We start from the raw sequence: 12868 nt of genomic DNA on the forward strand, positions 1-12868 counted from the left end.
CATCCAAATGTTCCGAAAGATGCAAAATTCGTCCGAATTTCGATTAGTTACGAAACGAATTGCACAAGCCTAGGTAAAACATTTGTCACTTTTTAATGCTCTCTGTGACCTCATTGGGGAAATTGTCTTTACTGTCCTGCCTTGATGACAATCTAGCTTTATCAGTCTAGCCTTACTTTATTTTATTTATTATATTGTATCAAGGGAGAAAGTTTGAAATGGATACACCCAGTAATGAGATTTTTGTAATCCTTCTTAAATATTTTCTTTTTTAGGTATGTGTCCTTTTCAGGAAATGTTTATGTTTTTTTCTGGTGATTCTGATGTTTATTGAGCATCGTGCACCGGCATACACACACAATGGGAGTTTGGTTTTTCGTTCTCCGTGTGCTTGCTGATGCATGCGATTTTTTACATACAAAATGAAAACTAAGTTTATATATGCTTTTTTCTCTTTTTTTCTATAGTTCGCACCTGTATTTTTCTTCCAAAGATAAGATTATGTTATTCATCATCATTGTGTATGTTTTTAATATGTCAACTGTACTTGGGTGGAGAAGGTTTTTCCTTATCCACTTAAGTGTTCATTTTCGGACTTTGGGTGTCCACAGGTGCCTCCTTAATTGTTGAGTTACACATGTATTTAATTCATCTGTCTAATTATATGGGTATGTATATAGCTTTGTATGTTTATTCTGCACACTAGCTATGACTAAGCACCATTTTTGGGGTGAAACATGTCAGCGGCTGTGCAGTTAGTCTGTACATTAGCCTGGATGGTATGATTTTAATCATATTTTTGCAAGAAAGTTAAATACTTTGGAGTGCGCCTATCCAGCTACATTTTTTTTACTTCAGTTCCAGGAGGTATAGGGCCAAGGGGTCTCAAACTGGCGGCCCTCCAGCTGTTGTAAAACTACAAGTCCCATGAGGCATTGCAAGGCTGACAGTTACAAGAATGACTCCCAAAGGCAGAGGTATGATGGGACTTGTAGTTCCGCAACAGCTGGAGGGCCACCAGTTTGAGACCCCTGGATAGGGAGACCCCTAAGAGGGAAACAGATAGAAATAAAAACACCTCTTTTTAGTAGAAAGGGAAAGGTTGGAACCCCAATCAGCTTTTTGGTGTTAAATGTATTCTCACTGTCATTGGGACAGTAATAAAGGAAAATCTCCCTTACAGAGCCTTTGGCAGCAAAAAAAAAAAAAACATAAAACCAGAGTGTTAACTCTGAATTGTCAGATCTCTTACCAGTAAACTTCTGAGGCATAGAACTCTTTCTCTTTGCCACATTGCTGGCTAAACGGTCCAGGACCATTGCCCGTTCACTCCCTATCTCTGGCTTCATTTGTTTGGGCTCTTCCACAGCTGTGATATGGAAAGAGAAAAAATTAAGAACATAAAAAGCCATTCAAATGTCCTTAGCATTGTGAGGAAATAAAAAAAAATGTGTCTCATAGACATGCCCAATTTTTCTTTTTTCTTACTGTTTCATGTACGTGAACTTGTGGTCAATATAAAACAGCAAAGACAGACAAAACCTTCTACTAGAGACAGAGTATACCGCTTTGTACAAACAGTACTATCTGCATGATCTAGAGGAAGTGACGATAGAAGGATTTGTGGAAAAAATAGATGAATTTAATGTAAAAAGAAACGTGAATCTTATTTGTAGACTGAATGGCTTATATAACCCCAATCCCTTGACAAACAGTATAGCAAGCAACAAATAGAAAGAAAATAACCAACAATGAGGTTAGCATTTGTCAATTATGATTGCCTGCACTGCTGCCTCATTATTCCATATTCGCAGGACTATCTTTGTTTTATTTCTAATGGCTATTCCCCAAATTAAAGACTTTTGCAGCACATTTTTATGAGCTATATATTAAATCATAGACAAGGACTTAAAAATAAACTCACCGATGGTTGGGTGACATTGCGGGCTATCAGTAGCACAGGAATTAACACGATTTAAAGTGTTACTAAACCCAGGAGCCTGCATTCTCTAGATCTGGTCTCCCACATGGAAATGAAATTATTTTAGTAAATATAACTGCTAAATACCTTTTCTCGTCAGCATTATATAGCAGTCTTGTGACTTCTATCGGTGTCTAGCTGAGCACTGGTAAAATCTTGGAGGAGATTTAATTCTCCCCTGATTGTCGTATGAGGCTGCAGGAGCCCTGGCCCTCTGTCTGGATAATGCTGATTGGCCCTGTACTGATGACATGCATCGTCCCAAGAAAAAAAAAAAACTCTAACAATACACACCAAATTGAGCATGTGCAGAGTGCCCTCAAGCAGTGGCGGCCCATCCATAGGGGGCACCCAGGCTCACTCAGGGCTCCCACTGATTTTGCATTATGGCGAGTTGAATGATTTCATTTTAAATAACAATGTAATAATAGAAATAATGAGCTTCAATCATCTTGACACCATAACAACCATGGTGGCGGGATAATTGAAGTGCTATCACCAGGTGTTTGACAATAAGAACCCCCTACAAGTGAGATGGCACTACCAATACACATATAACCAAGTAGAAGTAAACTGGACACATTGTCCGGTTCACTTCTCATGTCTGTATTATGATGCAACCGTGTTTTTGTATATAATAATTTTTCTATGTATTTTTGTATTGTGTATAATAAAATGTAATTATATATATATATATATAGATATATATATATATATATATATATATATATATATATATATATATATATATATATATATACTTTCTTTTGGTTATATGTGTATTGGTAGTGCCATTAAAGTCCCACCTGTAGGGGGGTTCTTATTGTCATTTTGATTTCGGGATGTGGCACACCCAGTTCTCAACAATCCATATCGGAACCTTATTTCATTAACACCAGGTGTTTGGAGAATCTTTATCTTCTGATTGTTAAACTTTCTAGAATACACATATATTTCTATTGTTGTGTAGGATCTGGGCCTGCTGTCCCTCCCTCTCCCTCCATCCCTCATTCATCTCAGACACTAACCACACCCCCTTAAAGCCACATCATTTAAACCACACCCACTATTTCACTGAAACCATGCCCATTTTCACCAAGTGGGAGGGGTCAAAAAGGAAGGGCGGGGTCTTGTGCTCCCCCATTCTAAAACTTCACCAGCGGCCACTGCCCCCAAGGCTCTGTTCTATCAGGGCGTAAGAAGGGGAGGATCAGAGAAAACAGGATCAAACAGCCTTTTGCACAATGCGCAGGATTAACTCCTTAGGTTCCACAGTGAGTATAACAAGAACACTTTACTGCATATACACATTGATTTTACTGTTGTGGGTATAGTAACACCTTAAGCTGGCCATACATTATCGAAATTCAGCTGGTTCAGCAGGGACTGGCTGAATTTGGATCCATGTATGGGCAGCTTGGTTGTACAGAAATCCATCTACCGACCGACTTTTGTACAACTAGCCTGTTGGAAAATGTCCACACGATCAGAGCTGCTGGCTATGGCCGGCACCGCTGATCAGTGTATTCTGATTGCAGGGAGGTCTCCCTGCTATCAGAATACAAAGGCACAATGGGAGTGATTCACCCATCCACATTGAAGTGTTGATGGCGGAATCGGGTCTTTTTTTTTTTTAGTTCAACCGATAGGTCCTGCCGATATGTCCCACCTATTAATAAAAATCTAAAATGTGCTCTAGAAGGCTGGCTCTGCTAACATAGCAAGATTATATGTAATTGGATCCTGTCCAAACTGGCCCTAGTATGCGTATGTATGAATGTGAGTTAGGGACCTTAGAGGGTGAATGTACAATATTTATGTAAAGTGCTGTGTAAATTGAAGGCGCTATATAAGTACCTGTAATAAATAAATAATAAATGATTAAACCAGTTGAAGATCTTGGGGGTACTCAGCAGCTTAAAAACTCCAAAGCTCAAATATCTCAAAAGTACGTTGTATGGCCAAAGCTCCCTGTGCCACTGTGGCTACTCTACTCAGTGAAACCACTGCAGGCTTCATTCATAATTACATAGTACCAAAAAATAATGTTAGAATATATTTTTATTCTTCAGTCCAGTCAGTTCCAGCGATTTTGCAAGTGAAAAAAATAATAATTTATTAAATGTTATATTAAAAGGTCTACCTTTTTAACCCCCCAATAAGCCTTACTTGACCCTGAACAGTCCTTTTTCCCCATGTTGTTTTGATTTTTATATTTTTATTTAAACACTTCTATACAATATAACCTTATTTTTTGTTTTCTTTTTTTCATTTATTCATTGTTTAAGCACTGCAAAAAAATACACATTTTATTTAATTTGCGAATAAATAAAAATAATTGATTTACTAAAGCTGTAGAGTGCGAAGTGAGGTGAGGCTGTGCATGGTAGCCAAGCAGCTTCCTGGTGTTATTGTCAAAGCTTAACTCCTTCACGCTGACGTAAAACATATATGCGGTCTCACTGGACTGGGCTTTTTTCCGTGGGGTCGCATATATATGTGTATCTGTCTTTGTGCTGGTAGCGCGCCACACAGCACTCTCCCAGCACAGAGAACCGGGTCTCACAGGCAGCCCCAGGTCCCGTACTAACATCTGGGACCCGCTGCTGGGTCACCGGATCGCTGTGATAGCCTCTGATTGGCTGTCACAGTGATCAATCGCTGTAAAGCTGGCCCCTGTGTTTCTCTCTCTGTGAATGGAGGGGAGAGATGCATTGTATCTCTGCCTTTCCTTGCAAAGAGATAAAAAAAAAAGTGTGTGTGTTAAAACAAATCATAATAAATAAAATAAAAAATAGCTAGATCAAGGTTTGATCTAGGTCAGTACCTAGGATTAGTGGTTGGGTCAAGTAAGGGTCAAAGGTCTAGGTCAGGGTCAAAGGCCATGGTCAGTTTATTTTGGTCAGTGTTTTTTTAAAAAAAAAAAACATTTAAAAAAAAAACATTTTTTTTATTAATATCAGTGTGAGTTAGTGTCAGTGTGTTTTAGTTAGGATAACAAAAAAAGTAAAATGCGTACTGTTTTTGGGGTCTACTATGGGTACATGCAACAACTAACATACACACGTGTAAGGCTGTCTTTAATGTGGGGCAAAAGGGACAGCTGCCCCGGGCCCAGTCATTGTTGTGAGGCCCAAAGCAGTTGAGCTGCCCCCCAAGCCCGCGCTGCCCTCAAATAGTTGATAAGTGCATTTGGCTATCACTCAGGAGATGAGGGTGGAATTGAATGTTGGGGGCACTGGTGATTAGTTTGGTGCCATGTTCACAGCCTGTGCAATGATTGGGCAGCTCTGTAAGGTAAACCTTGTCTGGGGAGAGCACCTGTCAGTCTTCCGCACAGCCACACCAAACCTTCTCCCTCACCATGTCTGGCAAGCCACAGACCATCAGGCCGCTGAAGAACCTATTTAATGGAAAGTTTGGTGGGGAGGGGTGCCTGGTGCTCCTCTGGACACTATCAAGGTCAGTCTGCAAGTAGGGGGCAATTTAGGAGACTGTGGAGGGAGGAGGTCCTGTGTAATGATGGGGATAGTATGGGAGAGAGGGTCCTATGCAAAATTGCATGGGGTATACAAGTTTGCCCTCCACCCCCATGTCTAATCAGTATTAAAGATGGCCCTGCACAAGTGTGTGTTTTGTTTTTTGTTTTTTTACTATTTTAGTTTTCCTATATGTTCTATATGTTCCTATATGTTTTCCTGTGATAAAAAAATAGATATTTATTACTATTTACCACCAAAAGAAAGCCCAAAAAAACAAGGTATAATCCACCTGGATGGGCAAAGCAGTTGTGATGATATGTACGATTTTACTAACACGTCAAAATTGCAAAATTATGCTTAGGCATTGAAATCTGTTTTACCCTTAGGCGTGAATGGGTTATTTTAACAAGCTGAAGTTTGAAGCTGATTGGGTACCATGCACAGCTGCACCAGATTTTGGGTGCTCCAGTTTTAATAAATTAAACCTAAAGAGTCATTATAATAGACAACAAATATTTGCCAATTTTATCTACAAGTTGTTTAAAAGTTAACACTAGTCAGATTAGAAAAAATATATATTTATGTCCTTTTGACCTGCACTTGAGCTGCTCGAAGTGGGTTTTGCATTACTATAGACTTGCGTGGGAATGCAAAACGTGCTTTTACTGCTTCCAGACCAGACGCCGCAGTTATACTGTGGCAGGTTGGCTCCCTGCGCGAGCCGTCGTAGCTGTATGTCGGATCTTTAAGACACGCGCCCGCAGCGTGCCCTGCGGGTGCTATGACCGCCGGGCCCCCGTGATCCCTCATGACATAGCGAGAACCAGGATCTGTGTATGTTAACACACAAATCCCAGTTCTCTCAGGGGAGTAGAGACAGATCATGTGCTCTTACTAAGTAGGAACACCGATCGGTTTCCTCCCCTAGTCAGTCCCATCCCTCCCACAGTTAGAACACACCTAGGGAACACAGTTAACCCTTGATCGCCCCCTAGTGTTAACCCCTTCCCTGCCAATGACATTTATACAGTTATCAATGGCTGTTTTTAGCTCTGATCGCTGTATAAATGTCAATGGTCCCAAAAAAGTGTCTGATCTATCCGCCGGAATATCGCAGTCACGATAAAAATCACTGATCACCGCCATTACTAGTAAAAAAAAAAAAAAAATCCATAAATCCATCCCCTATTTTTTAGACGCTATAACTTTTGTGCCAACCAATCAATATACATTTATTGTGATTTTTTTTTACCAAAAAAGTACAAAATATTGTGTTTTTTTTTCCAAATTGTTGCTCTTTTTTTTTTGTTTATAGCGCAAAAAATAAAAACCGCAGAGGTGATCAAATGCCACCAAAAGAAAGCTCTATTTGTAGGGAAAAAAAGGACACACATGGGCACAACGTCGCACCACCGCACAATTGTCAGTTAAAGCGACGCAGCGCCTTATTGCAAAAAATGGCCTGGTCAGGAAGAGGGTAAATTCTTTCAGGGCTGAAGTAGTTAAACAAACAAAGGCCCATCAACACAGGCCCTTAACCGATTGGATAAGTGAAATTTGTGCACATTTCTCTGCATCAGTTCAATTACTTTCAGCATCAAAATTTTATTAGAAAATTAAACAAAAGTCAGTCGACACAGAGATAGCAAGCATAACTTGCCACACATTTGTGGCTGTGTTGAATTGTAGGTCTGTAAACTTGCTGCACATTTTCACTGGTAACTTGTACACTTGCAGAGCACTTGAAGCACAAGTTCTAGTTGGAACGTTTCCAATTTGTAACAACTTTGCATGGCAAGTCTTTAGCAAGAGTAAAGTTGCAGTGGTGGGTCTACAGCAAGAGCTCTGCAAGTCTACAGCACGAAAATTCAGCCAGAGTGACCCCTGTGGTGGGATGACTATTGCACAACATAACTGAACCAGAACTTGCAGCAAACTTGCAGAATGTTTGCAAAGAAAGTTGATCTGGAGTCATGCAATGCGGACTTGCTGCAATTGTGCATCAAACTTGTAAAGCCTGGTAAGTCTAGCAATAGCTAAGCAAGTAATTTTCAAACTCAATTGCTTGATATCTGGGCACAGGCCCTAGTTCGTACCTTCTATCTATGGTAAAAAAAAGTATTCTGACTACATCAGATCATGGCTTTATAAATAATTCCAAACTGGGCTTGTTCAATGAGGCAAACAGTCCTGTGCATAATGCTGTAACTCATAACAGGCAATGAGGACTTGCTGACAACAGCAGGCTGAAATCTGATTGGACACTATTGGCTACTGCACTGTACACATCTTCATTGGTATCTGCATTGCCTTATTGTAGAAGCTAGAAAGTGTCTACTATAAAAAAAAATAAAGCTACGTGTACATTCACACCATTTAGAAGGGGAAACATTGTCAGTGCTAACTGAGGAAACATCAAACAATATCTGGTGGTCGCTGCTTCCAGCATTGACACTATAAAGCAGGCTACAATAGCCACCACTGTGATCGCAATGCACAGGCCACCTGCAAGCTGCCTTCTCTCAAATATTGAGCCTGTTGCCAGTATTTCCACTGAATTGGTTTGAGGTTTTCTCTTCTCTCTCAATAGAGGGAGAGTACTCGGGTATCCTCGCTGTCTAATGGCAGGCATTGCTTCCTGCCCTTCACATTTGTGGTCAGTGGAGGAAGGAGAGTGGAGCAAAGGGGGGAGGAAGCCGGCAACGCACAAGGCACGAGTTGAGCGTGCAAGATGGTTATCAGAGGCTGAGTCAAGTCTTCTAGCAATATTACATAAAGCGTGCCAAACTGTACTGTTTTCAAGATATGCAGTACCTGCGGAAAAGTCCTATCTGCTGTATGATCTCTGAATAACAATGGCTGTAATTTGAATGAAGTGTGAAAAAGGTTTTGCTTTTACCCAAAGTAAAATGAAGCCAAAGCTGATATATTTTTTAAGCTGACAACTATTATATTTACTAAATCAGCTGCTCATAGGTTTACCACATACATTGCACTCTGACCATACAATCAACTTAAGAGCTATCAAAACTATGTAATAATGAGGACTTAACTAAGCTACCCAATCAATCTAATAAACAGAATAAAGCAGTCTCTTGCACTACATCATGTTTTGCAGATCTGATGGAAATTGAATACAACGTGTGTGATAAGCTTCAAAGTGAGCCCGTCACAAACCTGTGCAATTCAACAAACAAAGAAGAACAAAATGCATGAGCAAAGGCTACCTTCAGCGAGAATTTGATATCAACCCCATCAGCAGATCCAGAGACACACACAGATAGAATCAAAAGCAAATATAAACCTGAACTAGATCCTACCCCTTCCTACCTAAAACCCAACCAGGAAATCCAGACGTGAATAAAACAGAAATCTCAACTTTTCCTCTGAAAGCTGCACTAGATCCTACCCCCTTCAATCTAAAACCCCATCAAAAAATCAAGAGATTTAAAAAAAAATTAAATCTCAACTATTCATGTGAAATATGGTCTTGGTTCTACCCCAGGGGTGCTCAATCTTTTGAAGAGGGCTACTTAGGCCGCGTACACACGGGCGGACTGTTCGTCCAACTTTGTCCGCTGAACAGTGTTTGGGCGGACAGTCCGCTCGTGTGTGGGCTTTCAGTGGACAGTTTCAGCGGACAGTTGGACGGACAAGGTTTTTCGGAAATTCCGTAAAACTGTCCGCTGAAACCTTGTTTCAGCGAACAGTCCGCTCGTGTGTAGGCTTGTTCGTCAAAGTTGCGCGCATGCTCAGAAAGGATTTTCACGCCGAAAGCTATAATGCAGTGTATAGGACGTCGTATTTTTCGTCCCGTCGTACGTGCCGTTCACGTCATCGCGCACGGTTTCAGCAAACTGTTCGTCCGTCGTGTGTGGCCATGTCCGTCCATGCTAAGTTTGAGCGGACTGTTTGCCGAAACTGTTGGACGGACAAAGTTGGGCGAACAGTCCGCGCGTGTGTACGCGGCCTTAAGTGTTTTGGTAACCGATCGTGGGCCACAATAAAAGGAAATGGTTCGGAATTTAAAATTTTGAATAACATAATAAAGATTTTAAACAGATCATAATTTTCCATGGAACTTATCTCCGTTGGATGTTTATCAACTATTACATCTTTCTGAATGCACACCAAACCCACAGGATATAATAGAAGTCTATGGCTCACTGCAGCTAACCCCCAGGAAAGTACTGCACTGCACCTGTGAATCAGTGTGTAAGCAGCCTAATAAACTTTTTTTTATAAGTGTAAGTGTTATTTATATTGTAAAGCACTGCGTAAATTGTTGGCGCTATATAAATCCTGAATAATAATAATAAATAATAATAATAAGTGCTAATATGCTCAATGCAAAACTATGTGATGTTTAATCAAGAATATGCCGGTTGCAAAACGGTTTGATGTTTAAACTTGCTTTTTTGTCTTTCAGTTTCTGCTGGCATCGCTAGGCTGTTAGAAAGGTTCATGTCCCAAGTGGAGTGATACCAAATGTACTTCGCCTAAGACAGTAGCTGGAAGAGGAAGCATCGGCTTATGCAGCTCCTGTACCCTCTGTCATGTGCTTTCTCCGTGCTGGCTCCATCCACTCTAGTGCTGTGGGATGGTTGGTCGGCAAACCCTCAATCTGGGATCCCACCATCCCATAGCATTAGGTCATAAGCCCCATCAGAGGGCCACTGGTTGAGCATCCCTGCTCTACCCCTTCCACCTAAAACACCATCAGAAGATCTAAAAACCTCTTCTCCTACTGTGTTTTATGGTGGAATCATGTCTATGGTTCTTAACTGTACATGTTTTTTTTATGCTTGTATACATAATAAATAACTAACCTTTACATTCGAAATGCAAGGATCTCAGAGGTGCTTTGTGGAAGACCTTTGAAGTGCAAAGTAGCCCAAAACAACCTGTGATGCTTCTATGAATGGTTATAAAACTGTTACTAACCACTGCATAAGCGTATTTACACTGTCTGGACACTGAAGTAACATGATGTATATATAAGTAATTATAACAGGATAAGAAAAGGTTAATGTAAGAAAGGCATTAAGCGGAAAGCTTCCCTGAAGAGGCATCTTTTCAGGGACCAGAGCTGCCATGTTAGTAAGGTAAGCATTAAACCCACCAGACTCATTCATATTTTGAAGATAAATACGACATCGCTCCTTGTGTTCTTCCAGAGAGCTGCGCTGCTTGTAGCTACGTCCACAGAATTCACACTTGTATGGTTTCTCCACTGAAGGCAATAAAACAACAGCTTGATTCTGTCTGCATTAGAGGTACCCAACCACTGTTATCTCATGAGCCACATCCAAGTGCACCAAACTTGGCTAACACAAAGTAAGATAAAAACAACACTCAAAACTTCCTCATTAAAAGAAATCTGTGACAAGAGAAACATGGAGGCTCCCCACTGCTGATCGTTCCTTCTGAAGATGGTAGCTCCTTATCAGGAAATGGCCCTGAAAAAGTATGCAGATAAAGACTTTGGACTTTATACTGATCCTTGGTATATACTGGTTCCAGATCAATAACTTAGCTGGAATTCAAGTACACTCCCCCCTTAACTGTTTCCTTAAAAAACAAAAACAAAAAAAATGGAAAGGCAGAAATACGTTTCCTATATCCCTGCTCACATGATGATCCTGATCCTTCTATTTTATTAATGCAGAGAAGGGTCCATTTTTAGATGATCATGCCACACTTCCCATTGGCTGTCCAAAGGCATGGTCCTCAGACTACAGCAAACAGAAGACATTAAGAAGAGGCAACCAGTCTTCTGTAGCACCAAGTCTACCAGTCATGACTCCCAGAAGCACTGCCAACTTAGGAGAGTTTAATAAAAACTCTAATACCATGTACATACGACCGGACTTTCCGGCAGACTAGGTCTGACGGAATCAGTACGTCGGACAATCCGATCGCGTGTGGGCAAATCTGATCGTTTTTCTTTAAAAAAATCAGTTGAACCTAGAAATAGAACATGTTTCAAATCTGTCTGAGGGACTCAATTCCTATCAGGAAAACCATTTGTCTGTATGCTGGTCTGGCGTCACGTCTTACATCATGTTCAAAATGAACAGACTTTGGAACAGACTTAGTCCGTTCATGTGTCGCCAAGTCCGTTTGTTCGGAAAATCCGTCGGGAAGACTGTGGAACCTAGTCTGCCGGAAAGTCCGGTTGTGTGTACGCGGCATTAGGCTCATTTTACATGGATGGGATCCTTTTTGTCTTAGCAGGGAATCTATCTGCTGATCACCTGCTGAGCAGAGCAGCCAGATAATAGGTCCATGTCCACTCCACTTATGCAGAGCGGACATGGACACAGCCCACTCTACTCTATCAGCAGTCAGATGTAAATGGACCATCTGTCCGATGACATCAGATTGCCCTCCGATATGATTAGGCCAGACAGAGGGGAATGTTCAGTTTGTTTTTGCCGGATCGGAGGTAGCTGGGGGTAAACGGACACAAGTCCATTTACATTTGACTACCCATAGAGGAGAAGGGAGGATCCACCTGAAAAACAGACAGGCAGATCTGATCGGACCTCTCGTTTGAAAGGGGCCTAAAGATGTTTAATTTAACAAACAACCAAATGGATGCGAAGGAGTGAGTGAAGGAACTGACAGCCTGTGTTAAAATATAAAAGGTAGTGTGTCCAAAAATCAGCCAGGAAACTTGCATTTTCAGGAGTTTAGCAGTGACAGCTTCCCCATTTCTCTCATCACAATTTATTTTAAAAGTGGTAATAAAATGAAATTGTTTCCCTAACTTAGGAACGAATATAGCTTACATGCATTTCATGCTTTAATACATTTTCAGGGGTTCCTTTTAAACTTTCCCCTGGACATGCTATTACACTGTTGTTCTATGTTTGCCCCTGGACCGCTGGATCCTATAAAGTCCTGTTGGAGTCTCCTCTACTTGCACACCCATGCTGAAACTACATCTGTAAATGCCGCCATTCCGAGCACTGCACGCATGGGTACTGCAAGAGGGATACGCCTCTCCTCCTCTTCCACAGCAGTGACTGAAAATGTTTCTATGTTTCTCTTGTGCTGCCTATGCATGTGGTGCTCTGAATGGCTGCACATATAGTTGTAGTCTCAGCGGAAGCATGCACGTAGGGAAGACTGCTGCAGGACCCCATAGGTCCTGACAACAAAGGGGTTACACATAGAACAGGAGGATGCAGAAGTGTAGGAGCATAGCCAGGGGACATATCAAATGGAATCAAATACATGTAAGTTATATTATTAGTATCTAATTTATGAGAAAAATAATGACTTTAATACCATTTTAGGCAACCATGTTGAAGAGTCTGCACATCCTTGAATCACCCACTGGCACCATGTAGCTTTCTGGGAGCTACCTGCAGAAATATTACAACTGGGGAGGATTGTT

General features: G+C 41.0%; 1 protein-coding gene across 2 annotated transcripts in view; it reads right to left on the reverse strand.

The window, feature by feature from the left end:
- Positions 1–12868, reverse strand: part of IKZF3 (IKAROS family zinc finger 3) — a 224925-nt gene that overhangs the window by 38002 nt on the left and 174055 nt on the right. For both annotated transcript variants that reach the window (XM_077459817.1, XM_077459816.1), the window contains exons 6-7: positions 10586–10696; positions 1253–1369 (exon numbers count right to left, since the gene is read on the reverse strand). In XM_077459817.1, coding sequence (XP_077315943.1) covers positions 1253–1369; positions 10586–10696 — 228 coding nt within the window. The remainder of the gene's footprint in view (positions 1–1252; positions 1370–10585; positions 10697–12868) is intronic.

This window comes from Lithobates pipiens, unplaced genomic scaffold (assembly GCF_037356315.1).
Source record: "Lithobates pipiens isolate NorthernLeopardFrog02 unplaced genomic scaffold, aLitPip1_a1.2 Scaffold_28, whole genome shotgun sequence".
Lineage (NCBI taxonomy): Eukaryota > Metazoa > Chordata > Amphibia > Anura > Ranidae > Lithobates > Lithobates pipiens.